This window comes from Pongo abelii, chromosome 19 (genome assembly GCF_028885655.2).
Source record: "Pongo abelii isolate AG06213 chromosome 19, NHGRI_mPonAbe1-v2.0_pri, whole genome shotgun sequence".
Lineage (NCBI taxonomy): Eukaryota > Metazoa > Chordata > Mammalia > Primates > Hominidae > Pongo > Pongo abelii.
The window spans coordinates 60,102,201-60,119,602 of record NC_072004.2 but is presented as its reverse complement, the minus strand read 5'-3'; the positions used below and the strand labels follow the sequence as shown (position 1 = coordinate 60,119,602).

General features: G+C 41.1%; 1 protein-coding gene across 6 annotated transcripts in view; it reads left to right on the top strand.

Moving 5' to 3' along the window:
• The window catches only part of PCTP (phosphatidylcholine transfer protein), an 87,062-nt gene that overhangs the window by 21,517 nt on the left and 48,143 nt on the right, over positions 1–17,402 (top strand). For 2 of the 6 annotated variants that reach the window (XM_054546235.2, XM_009251590.4), the window contains exons 4-5: positions 1,083–1,254; positions 2,149–2,216. In XM_054546235.2, coding sequence (XP_054402210.1) covers positions 1,083–1,254; positions 2,149–2,216 — 240 coding nt within the window. 6 annotated transcript variants of the gene reach the window in all.

Genomic DNA, 17,402 nt, shown 5'->3' with positions numbered 1-17,402 from the left:
TAAGTGTAATTGTGTTGTGTGTAGTGACTTTTTGATTATTTTATGTTTTTGATTCCTTTGAGTGCGAAACCTAAAATTCTGTTGTATGAAAGTGTAACTAACAAACTAAATATCTGAGCTCCATCCAGCTATGAAATTCTAAGTAGGTTTTGGAGCCAGATCTGGGATAAAAATTCAGGTTTCATCACTTCAGTTGGGATGTGGGATTTTTGGCAAGGTTCTTTTCCTCTGAGCCTCACTTTTGTCATCTGTAGTATGGGGATACTCATACCAAACTCACAGGGTCTTTGTAAGGATCGAAATTTAAGCTGTATGTCAAGTGCATGATGTTACATGATAAAGGCTCGATAAGTAGTGATTCCTATTGTTTCATAGACTTTCATTATCCTCCCTAGAATAGTGCCATAAACTTAGGGGTTCTTCTGTCATGGCTGATGGGCATGAAATGGTTTTGTTATTCTTGGTAAATTAGTGTTAGCCCAGAGAGGACATCTGCCTACGAAATATTCAGGTAGTCCCATGTCTTCCTATGGTCATCAGTTGTAACATTGCTTGACCATTTACCATGCATAGAGGTCAGTAATTAGAGCATGGGGTGAGGCCAGAACAAAGAGGAATGACACCATTGTCTGTTGAGTGCTTACTCTGCCCAGGTCTTTCTCTAATGCCCCCACCAAGCCTGTCTGGAAGGCAGTGTTACTCCCTTTCCTACATAGGGAATCTGAGTCTCAGCAAGGCTAAGTAGCTTACCTAGGACCACACAGCTATTAAGTGACCATTCCTCTGTCATCTCCTAGTGCCTTCTTGGAGAAAGGAAAAGTGGTTTCCTCACATAATTAAAAGCATGAAGGGATCACTCACAGGTAAGTAATACACGCTCTTTGGTGAGAACACTAGGTGGTGTGAGGCACAGTCTTGCAGTGCAAGTAGGGAGACAGGGCAGGTGAGTGAACTAGTGGTAGAAAGGAGCAAATGCCAAGTGGGAGGCACAGAATCACCTCCCTTTGCTTCCAGCTTGTGGCGCTTTCCTTCTGTCTGTCTACAATGCTGGCATTGGTGTCTTGCCTTGACTGGCCATGCAGTATGTCTACCTTCGGCAGCGGCGAGACCTGGACATGGAAGGGCGGAAGATCCATGTGGTCCTGGCCCGAAGCACCTCCATGCCTCAGCTTGGCGAGAGGTCTGGGGTGATCCGGGTGAAGCAATACAAGCAGAGCCTGGCGATCGAGAGTGACGGCAAGAAGGGGAGCAAAGGTAAAACCCATGGTGCCTGTCAGTGCACCCAGCCAGAGGTCCCCCACGGGAGGGCCAGGCTGATGGGGGGGCATGTCGAGTACATGAAGCATATCCCTGAAGGTCAGAGGACAGGCACAGGTGCAGAGCAGACCAGGATCAGCACCTAGAGAGAGCCTCATTCCACCCCAACAAACTTGAATAGAGTATGAGGTTGATGTTTAACTCTGACCCAGTCTATTTTCTCCAGACTCATGGATTGTCCAGATGAAACCAGACCATTATAAGTGAGCCAGAGAGTTTAGAAATTCACTTCCAGCTGGTCCTGTGGATATATACGCTGGGCCTAAGGGTAGGCAAGAAAGCTGGCAGGTTTGTCTTGGAGGTCTCAGCTCCGGCTCAGTACCAACTCAGAGACTCAAGACCTGCCCAGCTTGAGTTCCAGCCCCCAGGGAGGAAAGCTGCAGACAGAGAGTGGGGTGCGAGGCCACCTGCTCTACCAGAATGAGTGTGGCCTTGCGTCCTAGGCAAAAATCTGAACTATAGTTAGTTGGTCACCTTGAATATGTCACCTAATTTGTATGAGTATCTGTTTCATCATTTATAAAATGGGATTAATTTTACCATCTCCTTAGGATTGCTGGGATAATTGAATGAGAGGCTATATTCAAGTGTCCAGCACTTGCCAGGTGTTTAGTAAATAGCAGCAAAATGTGTCTCTGGCTGTTTTCAAAAGTGCCTATATTTAAGTATGCTGTAAGGGAAGTCAGTGGAGAGAAGTCCATCTGAATTATATGCTACCTCCCTCTGCAGTTTCTGAGCTTGAATATGAAGATATAAAGTTTGCACAGTTTTGTTGCTATATTTTTCTGGTATTTTTCCTTTTTCTGAATTGTCCTTTCTTTCCCTCTCTAGTTTTCATGTATTACTTTGATAACCCGGGTGGCCAAATTCCGTCCTGGCTCATTAACTGGGCCGCCAAGGTGAGATCCCAGGAGGCGTGGCAGGGGGAGGGATGGGGGAGTGTGTTCGACAAATGTTGACTTAGCCCGCGGGGCTGTCAGGCTGAAGAGACACATTGTCTCAGGCGTAATGAGGCTCTTTTATGAAGAGTTTGGTTGAGTGACTCTGGTTAGGGCTGGGGTTGCCAACATCCAAGACGGAGGCTGGGACAGAAGACAAAGAATTGTCAGCTTGGAATGCCAGCCTCTCCCTGCTTGTGTCCCAGGACCCCACCAGAATCACTCTCTGGAACTTCTGGACAATAGTCTGCTCCTAGTCGGAACAATAGTGCCTTTGGAGCCTATATTCCTCTGCTTACTGGGGAATAAGACAGACTGACCTGGCTTGGAGACAACCAGATGTGTCCAAGCCTGAGGAAAGCTTCCACTTTTGTTGTTGTTACCCTTTTTTTTTTTTTTTTCTTTTTTTCTATAAGGGAGGGAACTGCAGTGGTAGTTTGTATCACTAGAGACTGCCCAGGAGCCTGACATTATGGGGACCATCAGCCTGCTTTGCACAAGATCTACTACTAGAGAGCTCAACAGATTCCTTGGAAGTGTGAAAAAGCACATCAACTTTGGAGTCAAACAGATGCAATTTCGAATCCTGGCTCTGCTACTGACTGTCTTGTTTTATTTAAGGAAAGCCATGCATTTCTTCCTTTTTAAAAATGAAGATAGATGTCTTCTACTGCATAGAGGGGGAGTAAATAAGACAATATTTAGGAAAAGTCTTGCCCAGTGCTCAACATTAACTAAATAATAATATATCCTGCTCCTTGATCCCCAATCCTTACCATTTTCTAATTCAGTAAAGCAAGTCCTTTCATTACTTTGGAAGAATGTAACAATCCAGCCCAAGCCCATTTCTTGTGTTTTCTTTTTTCCAGAAACACTGTTTCAGAAACATCTTTGCTTTTTCCTAGAAAAAGCTAACATATAAGGCCTTTTTGCAACAGAAGTTCCTGTTGACTGGCCTTACTTTTGTCCTCAGTCCTACTTTTTGTTATCATCTGCAACAACATTCTGTTGAAATCCAGTTAGGGAGCCTATTCATTTTTGTTAGTCCTAAAGCCAACATTGTTTACCTTCTGCCACATCCCAAAGAATCAAGAGTGACTACTGTGAAGACATAGAAATGACAGTCTCATTTCCTTTGCAGAATGGAGTTCCTAACTTCTTGAAAGACATGGCAAGAGCCTGTCAGAACTACCTCAAGAAAACCTAAGAAAGAGAATTGGGAACATTGTATCCATGGGATGATGTCTCTAGAAGTGCAACCACCCAATGTCTCTGAAAGTGCCACCACCCACCGCTGCTCAGCCTTCCCCTGCTGTTTCTGTCTTCAGAGGCCTACACACTCTACCACAGCCTTTCTAAGCATGTTCGCCTGACATCCAGCTCACTCGCCTGCTTCCTTTCTCACTCCCCCATCCTGGGCTGGGCTGCCGCCTTCTACAATTCAGTATGGGGCAGACTAGGGAAACTTTTGCTTGCTTACTATTAGGAGGGGAAGTCTTCAGCAGGGAACACGATCATTCCATTGTGCAATTTTATGGGGATGGGTGGGCGGAGGGACACAACAAAATTTAAGAATGACTATTTGGGCAGGCTGGCTCTTTTGCAGCTTGTGATTTATTCCATCTTGGGAGGGGCTGCTGGAAGTGGCATTCTGTTCAGAGCTGACTTTCAGTGCACCCAAACTGGACGACGTGTGCCAATGGCCATTTGCCTTATGCTTTGTGGAGCTGATTAGGCTGGGATTTGAGGTGATAATCCAGTAAGTCTTTCCTCATTCCTACTTGTGGAGGATCAGTAGCTGTTATGATGCCAGATCATTTGGAGAAGTATCACAGGCCTGACCGGATGCATAATATGACAATCACATTTTTCCTCCTCATCCATGTCTGTTTTTTTCTCTTTTCCGTATGTCACTGGGGAACGGCTGCCTGTACCTCTCAAGCTTTGCATTTTACTGGAAACTGAGGCATCAAGATGGCTATGGCAGCTAGCAAAAGCAAAGATGCTTTGTGTATAGCCTTGTGAAAAAGTATCTTTCTATGCAATAAGATGAATTTTCCTCCCAGAATATTTAGAAATGTAGAAGGGATAACAGTTCACAGCCAGGTAAAATTTAACTGGTGGCTTAATGACTCTGCACCTTTTTCTCAGGAATTCTGCCTAAGTTGTCTGCCTTTTCTGCCACCGAAAAGACTTTTAGTTTTCTATGGTTTCTCCTGAATTTTGGTAGGCTAAGGTATTTCTATGTCAAAGGCACAGCCTTGATGATCTCAGGGAAAAATTTTAATCACTGTGTATAATGATACTGAACCTTGATTAATAACAGAAATTCAGGATGTAAAGCCATAGAATGGGATTTATTAATGTGGGATACCTCAGACTGTTTGTTTTCTTTCTGGGAAGAAAAGTGTGTTCTATAATGAATAAATATAGAGTAGTTTTTACTTGTCCTGTGTACTTCCTTCCTACCTTCTTCCTTTTGTGAGAGTGCATCAGTTAGATCTCCTTTATTTGCAAGTGATATTCAGCCTAATTTGTAGACTTGAACATAAAACATAATTTTGGGCTTATATGCAAGATGAGGTGTAGGTAGCTTACAATAGGGATCAATACAGGTGCTCAAACTGAGATTAGAATTCGGATCTTTTAGTATTGGTCTGCATTTGCTGGTAGCATTGTCACTAACAGCAATAGGTAAGTTTGCATCTTCCTAGGCTCATGCCAAGCAAAACAAAGAAGACAATGTTTCTTTCTAGTAGGACCTGCACTATTCCATAACTTAGAGCCCCTCTAAAACATATGCTTATCTATGCCCTGCTCATTATGGTCGTCTGGATAGAATTATACAAGTAAGTGAATGCCTCATAAAATTATCATTAAAATATCATTATCAGTAATGTAGCTGAAATCTATTCTAGATAAACTAAATCTGAATGCCTCCTGTTAATAGAAGTCAAGTTGAAATCTTATGAATAGATTCTTTGAAATAAAAGCACTGAGATTATAGTCACTGAAAGAGAATTGGCATGAAATGGTGTCATGTAAACCATTTCTTTAAATAACATTATATAATTTGCTAAGAACTCTGAAAATACTAAGAATGCTGAGTTTCTAGGTGAGGTACTTATTTTAAAAGGTCACAGTGTTCGCTGTGATGAATGGAGTTATGACTTTTTAGCATTTTTACTTGCTAATTTGGAGTAGTGGACAGTCCTCACGAGCTGAGGTTATGTAGGAAACTGAAACTCTTGAGCCATAGTAAGTGCCAAAGGCAAAAAAAAAAAAAAAAGAAAAAGGAGAACTGATGGTTTAGGCCTTTACTTAGAGGGGCTTGCACCTGAGTTCTCAGGGTATGTTTTTCTGCAGCACCTGGATGTATCACTTGGAATTTGTAAGTTATGTTGTCATTCCTCTAGCACTTTGTTTCGTTTATTTTTCCCATATCTGTCTTTCCAAGTAGACGATAAGCATTTGTGGATAGAAGCAGTTATATCACTTTGATTACTGGTCCTTGGGGTGGTATATAGTAGGCACTCGAATGGTGACTAAATGAGTGAATGAATGATTTAGAGAAGATTGACCAAATGGCATGAACCTGGAAGACTAAATCCATTCAGCTATAGAGGCTCAATCCCCATGGATTCAAGCCAAATTATTCCCCAAGTCAGCATTTTGTGGGGTGCGGGGTGGGCGGGGGCGGTTTCTAGATTTCCCAGGTTCCCATTGGTCCTTCCTTGAAGTACCAAGTTCCTCTCTCCATTAAGGGGTGGCTTTGCTGGTGTGGCTATGGGTTATATTTTAATGTTACAGAAATGGCACAGTTTGAATTGAGTCCGGCTGAGATTAGTCAGGATTCCAGTTGAAATTTAATGGCAAAAGTAGCACTACTGTTGGTGCTAAATTTTTTCCACAGGCGAATTATTCACACTGCATAACAATTCAAAGTTAATGACCACCTTGGAACCGAGGAGTTCCAGCAGAGGGTCACTTCCCTTGAAAATGTTCCTATTTCACAGCAAGAGTCCTGGCCTGACTCCCTGGCTGAGATTCCTCACCCAGAATCCCCATCTATAATGCCTGCCCTTCCAACCTCCCACTTCCTAGCTGGACTTGCAAGAGATGAGGCAGGAAGAGCCCCATTCAGTTCTCACATTTCTAGTAGCACCACCCAGTCAGCTCAGATAATTATCTTTAAATGCATCGAGACATTTAGTTCTTTAACAGATATTTCTCAAGAGGCTGGAGTCCATCGGCATTGGGATAGGCATGGCGTTTGCGGGATGAATGAGAAAGATATGGTGCCTGCCCTTAAGGTGCTTATAGTCTAATGAAAACTCAATGAACAAGCTGCTGAAGGATGATAAGCACTCAGAAAAGGAAAATAAAAGGTGCTGTTAAAAAAAGGGCAGTAACCAAGTTTGAGGAGCAGAGGAGAACGTGTTGGAATTGTGGCTGGATGAAGGTTGCAGAAGAAAGCTGTTCATGACAGAAGAACCATTTGCACAAAACCTCTAAGGAGGAAGGACTCAGCAGGACAGTCAGTCACATCTGAAGAAGGAGAGAAGGCCAGTGTGGCTGGAGCACTGACATGAAGGAGAGGCATCTTGTATGTGGCTGGAGAAGTAGACAGGCCATGGAGGGTCCCGAGAGCAACGGCAAGGATTTGGGACTTTATCCCAAGAGTCCCAATAAGCTTTGAAAGATTTTAGATTGAGGAGTGACCTAAAAATATGTATTATTCTTAACACCACTCATTTTTCTCCATGATTCCCCAGCATCTCCGACAGCCTCTCCAGTAGCATTGTGTGGGGCAACTCAAGGTACTTTAAGCCCTATTACTTTGAATCCTCTCCATTGTCAGGCAGCATGCAGAGTAGCCCATACTTAAATCAAATTTCCAAAGTGGAACATCAGCTTCTGAACTTTCACTGAAAAACAAAAGGCTGGAGGGAGGGGACCACCCATGCACATCCCCTCTGTCTCTCTTGGCCCATGTTGGGGTGCAGCATACACTCCCACACATCTGCATCATGCAGCCCATCAGAGCAGAGCCATTTAAGGGGCCAGAAGTGGGAGAGAAAAAATGAAAGGCAAAAAAATGTAAGCAGATCCACTTTCCCCAAGTTCCTTTTTTTATATTCATCCTTAACTTCAAGGAAGAACTTTTTGGTTTTTATTGCTTGAGAAGACAGAAGCATAACATATTGTTTGTTTAGGTTGCAGAGTTTAGAACCAACAAAATGGGAGGGCTTCAGAAAAATTATTTACATTGCTCATGTATTTATGTATGTGGACATCCATGTGTGTCTCTTTGGATGCACATAATAGATGCTGCATTTCATAAGATATAATAATGGAACAACAATTAAACAGTACACTATGTAAGTGACCTTCTAAGTTTCCTGTGTGATATGCCAGGCCCATTGCCAGGCAGTGGAATACATAAAGGTGGGATGCAGTGACTTTAGAATTAGTAGACAACAGATCCTGCAGGACAATGAGCAGTTTGCTACAAGCTCTTAAAGTATTACATTTTCCTTCCATCCAATGGTGGTCACATCCTTTCTGATTATTATAAACACTTGTGCACATATTCCATGTCCTCTGCAGACTGCTATAATTCCTGAATGGAAGAATCCGCCCCACATTAATGTAGTCCACTGCTTAGCAATGGACCTGGCATGACATGTAGAAAAGTTGGAGTCACTCACAAAGCATACTGCTTAGTTGTTGTGTTATTGTATCTTATGATTCCAAAGTCAGTGCATTTTAGTTGAGTGCACAGCCACCCAGCCACCCTTGCAGTAAAGTGTGGCCATGGTATTTAATTCTGGCCAATATCATATGAGCATAAATAATATGTGCCACTTCCAGCTCAGGATCTTAAAAGGAAAAGGTATGAACTCAGCTTGTTCTTGCCCCCTTCACCATATCTGGGAAATGATGAGAACTGGAACAAATGCCTTGCAATGAAGGATGAAAGCCTAGGATTAAGGATGACAAAATAACTCTGCCTCCCTTGGACTGTTACAAGAGAGAGAAATAGACTTCTTTCTTATTTAAGCCACAGCATGTAAAAAAAAAAAAAAAATAGCAGCTTTGCCTATACCAACTCATGAATAGCTCAAAAAGAGTGTCCCTTTGGAACAGGAGATCATGAACCAGCTCACATCCTCCTCATCTATAGACTTTGGATCTCCTGGCCTGTGCCAAACAATAAGTGATCAGCAAATCTCTGACTTGTTCCAGTTTCATTTAATGTGGTCAATAAATGTTGGCTGTTATTAACTGTTACTCCCAATTGTACATCTCTATCTGCCTCCCGTTCTCCTGCCCCATGCTTTGCCTCAGGCTACTCTTTTTGTCTGTGGAGGAAATCTTCCCCAACTTTTGTGAAATTTCTGTCAAAATTGAAGGCTTGCTATAAATCTATTCCCTCTAAGATATTCCTTGGATTTAGAAAAAACTTAATCTATGAGGTGCTGAATAAATGAAATCCAGCACCTTCAGATTGGAGCTACTTCTATTAATCACCTTTGATAGACGCTGTATTAGTCCAGATTCTCCAGAGAAACAAAACCATCAGCATATACACCTTGTCATGCACCACATCATGATGTTTCAGTCAACAACAGACTGCATTCCAATTCATACCACTAACTAAAAACAAATAAACAAAATAAACTAAAAACCCCAACAATATGTATGGCAGTGGTGCCATAAGATTATAATCCTATATTTTTAATGCACCTTTTTAAGCTACACTAATACATACCATTGAGTACTGAATACTGTAGGCAATTAAAACATGTTGTACAGGTTTGTAGCCTAGGAAAACAGGTTACTCCATATAGTCTATTTGTGTAGTAGGCTATACCATCTAGGTTTGTGTAAGTATACACTATGATGTTTGCACAATGACCAAATCACCTGACACATTTCTCGGAATGTATTCTGTTGTTAAACAGCACCTGATTGTGTGTGTGTGTGTGTGTGTACACATATGTGTGGAATTATGGAACTGGCTCATACAATTATGGAGGCCGAGAAGTCCCAAAACCTTCAGTTGGCAAGCTGGAGACCCAGGAGACCTCATGATATAGTTCCAGTCCAAAAGCTGGCAAGCTGGAAAGTCAAATAAATAATGTTTCAGTTCAAGTCTGAAGGCCAAAAACACCAGTATCTCAGCTCAAAGCAGTCAGGCAGGAGGCATTGCCCCTTCCTCAGAAGACGGTCAGCCTTTTTGTTCGATTCAGGCTTTCAACTGATTGGATGAGAACCTCCTCTATTGGGGAGAGCCATCAGCTACCCAATTCAAACATTAATCTTATCCTCAAACACCCCTACAGTCACACTCAGAATAATGTTTTACCAAATATCTGGACAGCCCATAGCCTAGTCAAATTGACACATAAGATTAAACATTATACTTGGTGACAGCCCAGTGTTCTCAGATAAGGAAAAAGATTTAACATTTTGAAGCTCTTATTGTGTGTGAGGCACTAGATTGGATGCTTTACTTACAGCTTAGTCTTTGGTGAGATAGGAAATACTATCTCCAACTTACTGATGATGAATATAGGCTCAGAGAGGCTAAATAATGTGGCTTAAGGTAACTCGGCTAGTTAGGTGGTAGACTGGGAACTCAAAGCTAGGCTTCTTTGATCCTAGATCCCATGCTTCCGCATTCCCCATCACATTCCAACACTTTTAATCTTCCTTCTGTTCCATCAATGTGCCAAGCTTGTTTTTGCATCAGTCATTGTACCAGTTGTCCTCTCTGCCCAGAGTGCCCTGCTCCCCGACCCACACAAGCCTGAAATCTTTAAATCATGCAAGTCATTGTTTAAATGTCACCTCCTCTGAGAGGTTTTGCAGTAGAAGTCAATCCCTATTTCATTACCTTGTCTGCATAGCATGTAATACTTTCTATTAAATGTATTTATTTTCTGTTCATTTATTTCAGCTCCAAAAGGGTACAGAACTTTGTCTTATTCCTAAATTATATACTCAATAGATAGTGTACAAAAATATTCTAAGGTATCTGCTGAAGGAATAAATGAATCAATGGTGGGGCAACAAGCTCAAAGTCCCATGATCTCAATTTGACTAATAATGCCTGAAAGATAGGTCCAAAAAAAATGTATTCTCAATCTTGTGTTCCACCTAATTTTTACCAAAGAGGGAACACCGAGGACAAATTTTTAGTGTTTTTTTTTAAAGCTAGAATTGCTTTGTTTTCCAGGGTTTTGCTCTTTATTAATTTTTTTGACTTTTCATTCAGATTTAACACCTTTGGAGAGCTCATACTAGCCCCGTAAAAGTCTGCTCACCAGAATGATATTACTGATGTAACTAGGGGAAGGGAGAGAGGCTGGAGGCAAGACAGAGCCGGAAGAGAAGATCTTTTCATTTGCAGGCCAGAATCCTGAAAGAAGAAAACCTGTATCCCCCATGGACAGATATGGGGAGGGGGCTGTGGGTGGAAGGACGGCACGTCCAATTCATTTTCTCTTACCTGTCTTATCCAACTCCTCTCTAGTGGTTCATAAACTGGGAAAAAGTCAATGGAAACCAATCAGGACAAAAACGGCACTTAGAACACCGTGCAGGGCATACAGCAACTTTTGTTTTATGTCAAACAGCTTATGAGGGGCTGGATCTGCTTTTAAGTGGTCATGGATTCCGCTTACCAGTGAATGTGGTGTTTCATTTTCCAAGGGAGAGTGAATGATATTCTTCATGAGGAGACTATATTTTAGGCCTGGTATTGAATAATTACTGGACTGCTGAAAGCTTCCAAGTAGGAGTTCGCCCTTCACTACACAGTTTGGCTCATGTTCCCATTTTGGCTACTTTAAGCTGTTGTAAACAGCATTCGTTTTCCATTACAAGCTGGGAAATGTGACTTCAGCGACGGTGCCAAGTCCCTGGAGAGCGCCTGCCAGGGAGGCTGTTTCCTCACCTCTCATTTTAGTTTGTAACTTGATGGCGAGGTTGAGTAATCGCTGAAGCTCCATGTCTTCCCATCCTATTCTGTTCCACTAACTTATAAAACAGCCAGTGACCCGCTTGAGGACTAGCAGATCAACCAGATGTTTCCTGAGCAAAGACAGCATGCGTTTCCCCTTGCACATCATCTTGTGAGAGGGGAGGGCTGGCGGGCCACTCACCCCGTCTGACATCATTGGGCGAGGTGGCCTGGGGGAGAATTTCAAAGCAGAGCAGCTTGGCCAGGGAAGAGCTCAGCTGGCAGCTGTGAGCTGGGATTAACTGACCCAGATAACTAGGGAGAAGGAATTGGCAATCTAAGTGTTTGTTCTCCAACAGGAAGTAGACAGCCTCCTTTCCACTCCCTAAATATCTGTGGCTGTAGGAGACCTTCCCCCAATGGCTCCACATACACCGTCAGGATTACGTCCACCATATTTCTTCCCATCCCAACTTTTTATTGTCCCTGGCTTTTGCATAAGGTTGAAGTGGCACAAGCTCAACCGATTGCAGTGTAATAATAATAACCATAATAATAATAATATCAATGAATTATTCTTCCCTAAACAACATTGAGGAACTCAAATTCTAAACAATCTGATTTCAAATAATCTCCTTACAGATCACTAGCTTGTCAGAGTTGGAGTATTAAGAACTAGTAAAATAAAATATTTTTCATAATACAGGGAGCAGCTGACATGTAATTGTCAGCTTCCCCATAGAAAGGTCATTAAAAATAAGACAAAAAGTAAATCCAATATAGCATTTACCATCACTATGATTTCATAAAAGAAAGGTTTAACCTCTTCTGCTCTAATGCATCCAAAGTCTTTTCTTTATACTTATAATCAAATCCAAACTAGTGAGACCTAAAAAATTCCATATTACTTAGGATCTGGCCCATGCCTGCTCTTCAAGCTGCACTTCCTCCTTGACTTTTCTCTGTTCCTCAAACATACAGTGGTCTTTGCATTTACTGTCCCCAACATCTGGAATGCTCTTCCCCACATCTGTATATAGCACACTGCCTATAGTATACAGCTTTCTGACACAGCTCCCAATAATCCCCACATCTGTATATTCACTTCTTTCTGTAATGCCCTCCTCTGTATGTGGAGTGGACCTGGTGACTTGCCTCTAAAGAATAGAGTAGAGCAAGAGTGATGGGATGTCACATCCAAGATTAAATTGTAAAAGACTGTGCCTTCGTCCATTCTTGCTCACTTTCTCTCTCTGGATTGTCTCACTTGCTTTCTCTCATGAAGCAAGTTGCTAATTATGAGTGCCCTATGGAAGGTCAATGTGACAAGGCCTCTGGCCAAGAGCCAACTAGGAGCTGAGACCCTCAGTTCAGCAGTTTGGGAGGAACTAAATCCTGCCAGCAACCTCCTGAGTGAGATTAGAAGAAGATCCTTCTCAATAGAGCTTGGCAGTGACTGCAGCTTCAGAAGACCTCTTGATTGCTGCCCTGTGAGACAGGCTGAGCCAGAGGACTTAGCTAAGCCAAGACACACTGAAACTGCAAGATAATACTGTTTTAAGCCAGTAAGTTCTATGTCACACTGACATAGATCTAGACACACTGGAACTGCAAGACAATACTGTTTTAAGCTAGTAAGATCTATGTAGTGATAGATAACTGAAGTAATGCCTCATTTATTTAGATCTTTGCTCAAATGTTTTCCTCTCCAAAGTCATCTCTCTCTAAACCAAACCAAACCAAACAAAATGATCACACATTATTCTCTCACACCTTACTCATTTTTGTTTTTCTTCATAGCAATTTTCACTACCTACATTTATATCACAGATTTATTTGTTAGCTATCTTCCCTATTAGAATTAAAATTCAGTGAACAGAATATCTGTCCTTTTGCTGGTGAACATGATGGACATGCATTTGCCCTGATGATGCTTAAGTTTATTTGACAAATATTGATTATAGGGCTACTTTGTGCCAGGCTCCGTATTTATAGGTTATTTGTTCCTGGTTCTGTTGTATCCAGGCTAATTAATTTTAGTATATTGGTTCAGCTGTTTTGTTTTAAATTTAGCTCAGCTGCTCTTTGATAATGCACCTTTCTGTATCTTTCACTGAGTGTTTGATTAAAATGCCATATGTGGGCTGGGCACGGTGGCTCATGCCTGTAATCCCAGCACTTTGGGGGGCCGAGGCAGGCAGATCACTTGAGGCCAAGAGTTCAAGACCAGCCTGGCCAACATGGCAAAACCCCTTCTCTACCAAAAAATACAAAAATTAGCCAGGCGTGGTGGCACAGGCCTGTAATCCCAGCTACTCGGGAGGCTGAGGCTTGAGAATAACTTGAACGCGGGAGGTAGTGGAGGTTTCAGTGAGCCAAGATCACCACTGCACTCCAGCCTAGGCGACAGAGCAAGACTCTGTCTCGAAAATAAAATAGAATAAAATAGCCATGTGTGATAGAGTCAAGAGTACAGCTTGGGTATACTCTGTTGAAGTCCATTGTTGAATGAACATAATTTTTTGAAAAGATACCTAATGTAAATGACGAGTTAATGGGTGCAGCACACCAACATGGCACATGTATACATATGTAACAAACTTGCACTTTGTGCACGTGTACCCTAGAACTTAAAGTATAATTTAAAAAAAAGAAAAGTTCTCACTTTATGCTATGCTGACATCTGCCTATCTGTTACTTTCATCTATTGACCTCAGATTTACTGTCAGAAATAATATAGAAAGTATCTATTCTTTCTCTCAAATCCAGTTAAAATTGTTCTGTTAACTCTATCTCTTTGGGTATAAGTTCTATTTATCAAGTTTATTGCCTCTTTTGTGCAATAGGTTTTTCTTGGATGTTTAGTGTGTCTTCATTTTGTGGTCATCTTGTGCAGTTAAGATTGCAAGTCTAACTTTCTGCTTATTTGAGAGCAGATCTGAGAGTTATCACTGTGGCTCCCTCTCCACCGTTTCCAATGAGAGCATTGGGGCTCCTGGTACCATCAGCCATGCTTCCAGGGATAGGATCCTGCATCACTCGTACCTAGGAATTGCCCCATCTTTCTGTCTCAAGCTCCCACATTCATGAGAGAATACATCTCAAGGCAGATTCATCTGTTTCTGGCATATGTGTGTATGTGTGTGCTTGTGCATATGCATGTGTGAGCTTGTGTGTGTGTGTGTGTGTGTGTGTGTGTGGTAGACTGGTTAGTTAACCTGGCTATGTTACTGCTGTCATCAGAGACCCCAGAGGTAGACTACCTCTGAACATTGATCGTCTTCATTGTTTTTCTCATCTTTAAGAGCTGCACTTTCCACCAATGTCCTAAGCTACAGCTTTTTCTGCAATTTTATCTCCTGCATTTTCTGCTTGTTTCTGGACCACAAAATGTAACAACTCTTATGTTCCAATCCTTGTGTTTTAATTCTTATGAATGTATTTATACATGCGTTTGTGTGTGTAGTCATATTTTATATTTTTTAAGTATATAAAATATGAATATATATATATTTTTTGAGATGGAGTCTTGCTCTGTCACCCAGGCTGGAGTGCGGTGGCATGAAATCGGCTCACTGCAACCTTCACCTCCCGGGTTCAAGCAATTCTCCCTGCCTCAGCCTCCTGAGTAGCTGGGATTACAGGCACACACCACCATACCTGGTGAATTTTTGTATTTTTAGTTAATACTGGGTTTCACCATGTTTTCCAGGCTGGCCTCGAGCTCCTGACCTCAAGCAATCCACTGGCCTCGGTCTCTCAAAGTGCTGGGATTACAGGCATGAGCCACTACATCTGGCAGTGAATATATTTCTGTTCTATATCCATATGTGTATGTGTTTATAGGTCTCTTGTCTACCATCTTGAAGTCATTATCTCCACTGCCTTTTCAATCGGTCAGCACTTCAAATACTTAAAAATAATTATCACATTCTCCATTGTTGTTCCTCCTCAGTCTAAACATCCTCAGTTCCTTTAATGATCATAATCTACAATAATTTTCTGACCCCTTATCCCCTAAAATTCCCTTCTCTATTCTTCTCGACACATAGCATTTATTCAACAGCACTGTCGTATAATATGGCCCTCAGAGTTGAGAGGGACACTCAGAGTACAATGGGACTGTTAGTGCTTGTACTCTCTCTCTATTTTTCTATCAATGCTAAGTCTGGTTTATCTTTTTAAAACCACATATTTATACAATTGGATTGTAATAACCAATTTCCTTTCTACCTCTCTTCCAAATTTTATATATCTAAACTCTGCCAAGCAACAGGTTCCTTATTCTGTACTTGTGTAATTTATTACCAACCAAAATGAAGGACTTCACACTAATTCTTAATGATTTGTACCATGCTAGCTTTAACCTCTCCACATCCTTTTGTAGTGTGTGTCAGAATACGCAGCAAGGCAAGCTTCAGTTTATTCTTGTCTTTAACGAACTGACAACCCTCTGATATATTGATCTCTGGTGAATTGTGGTTCCTTCCTTCTATGGAACACCTTCTCCTATTTTACTAACTGATTAGAGAGCATATTATTAGCTTCTTTAGCCAAACCCCATTTTTACTTGTGGGGATTATGTTATTTATTTACTCAACAAAGATTTATCAAGGGCTAACTCTGTGCCATGAACCAAGTTGGGCATTGGCTATACAGAGATAAATAAACATAATCTTTGACCTCATGGAACTTATGATCCAGTATTTACATATTTATAATTATGTATAGACTTATTATACTTATGATTGCTAGTGATTAGTCAGAATTTTACTGAAAAAAATTGCCAATCTGGATAAAGCAAATACAGCAAAATGTTCATTACTGAATTAAGGTGATGGGGTATCCAGGTGTTCACTGTACAATTCTGTCAACTTTTCTGTATATCTGAAATTTTTCATGCTAAAATGTTGGGGGGAAATTTGCCTGCCCCTCATCAGCTATATTTCTTTTATAGTCCTCAGCTATGCAATGGTACATGTCTTTCTTTTAAACTCTTTGGATTGTTTTACTTGCTTTTTATGAACTTCAGGATATCCTCACCTTTTTCTGCCAGGGTTCCTGGAAGAAATTGTGACATAATAGAAAGAATACAGACATTGGAGATGAGCTAGGACTCAAATTTTGAGCCTGGCATCTACTGGCTTCCTGCCTCTGGATAAGTCACTTAATGTCTTCGAGCCTCGATTTTTCTTATTCCTAAAATGGAGTAATTATATTCACACTTTGTTGTGAAAATTAAGTAAAATTATGTATGTAATCACTTGGCATATTTAAAATGCACCCTTCCCCACTTCCATGACTTTATCCATCTATCTACCTCACACATCACCATTTTTTCTTTTCCTACGAATCAGAAGTAAGTGGTTAGTACTCATTCATGCTTTTTTCTTTCCTCTTTGAAAAATAAAATTCTCAGAAACTCAGATCCTTAATATGTTATTGGATAGTTTTGTTTAGCAAATATGATATCAGAAGATACGAATTCATCCATAAACTTCAAGTTTCCTTTTTGTTCAGATACGGGATTAATGTTAGGAAAGTACCATTAATATCCTGACTAAGTGATCAGTAATTGCTGTTAAGTTGTAAATGTTTTATTGCCAATTCCTGTCTTGATTTAGTAGGTTTATGTTGTCTGTGTCCTAATTGCTGTGTCTGCAATGTTATCTCCTTTCTTCTATTTTTGCGAAAATCCTGTGCCTCCTTTGAGAACAAGTTCAATGCTCTATCCTCCTGTGAAGGCTTCCTAAATCCCTTCCTTCAGGTCTTACTCAAAATATTCTCACTGCACCGCATTATGTCTTAAAATATCTCACATAACTTACCATTAGATAGTAAGAACTGTGCAGCCAGAAAAAAGAACTTTTTAAGCTTTCTATCCCTAGTGTATGGGACTAGAAGCAGCCAGCAGGTACTTCTTAGAGATAATTCGTCGATGCCTGAGGAGGTGAGTGATTAGAGTTAATTATCCCTGGGCCTCAGTTTCTTCCTCCAGGAAATAAGATAGGACACCAGGTGACTTCAAAAGCCTACGTAAGTAAGCAGTGAAATTTTATGATTCTTAGCCTTTCTATTATGTTACTCACTCACATGCAGTATACCTTTTTCGTTTCAAGTATTTGTCTTAATGTCAGAGCTTTATGTATGGATCTGGAGGTTCTTAATTTTTAAGC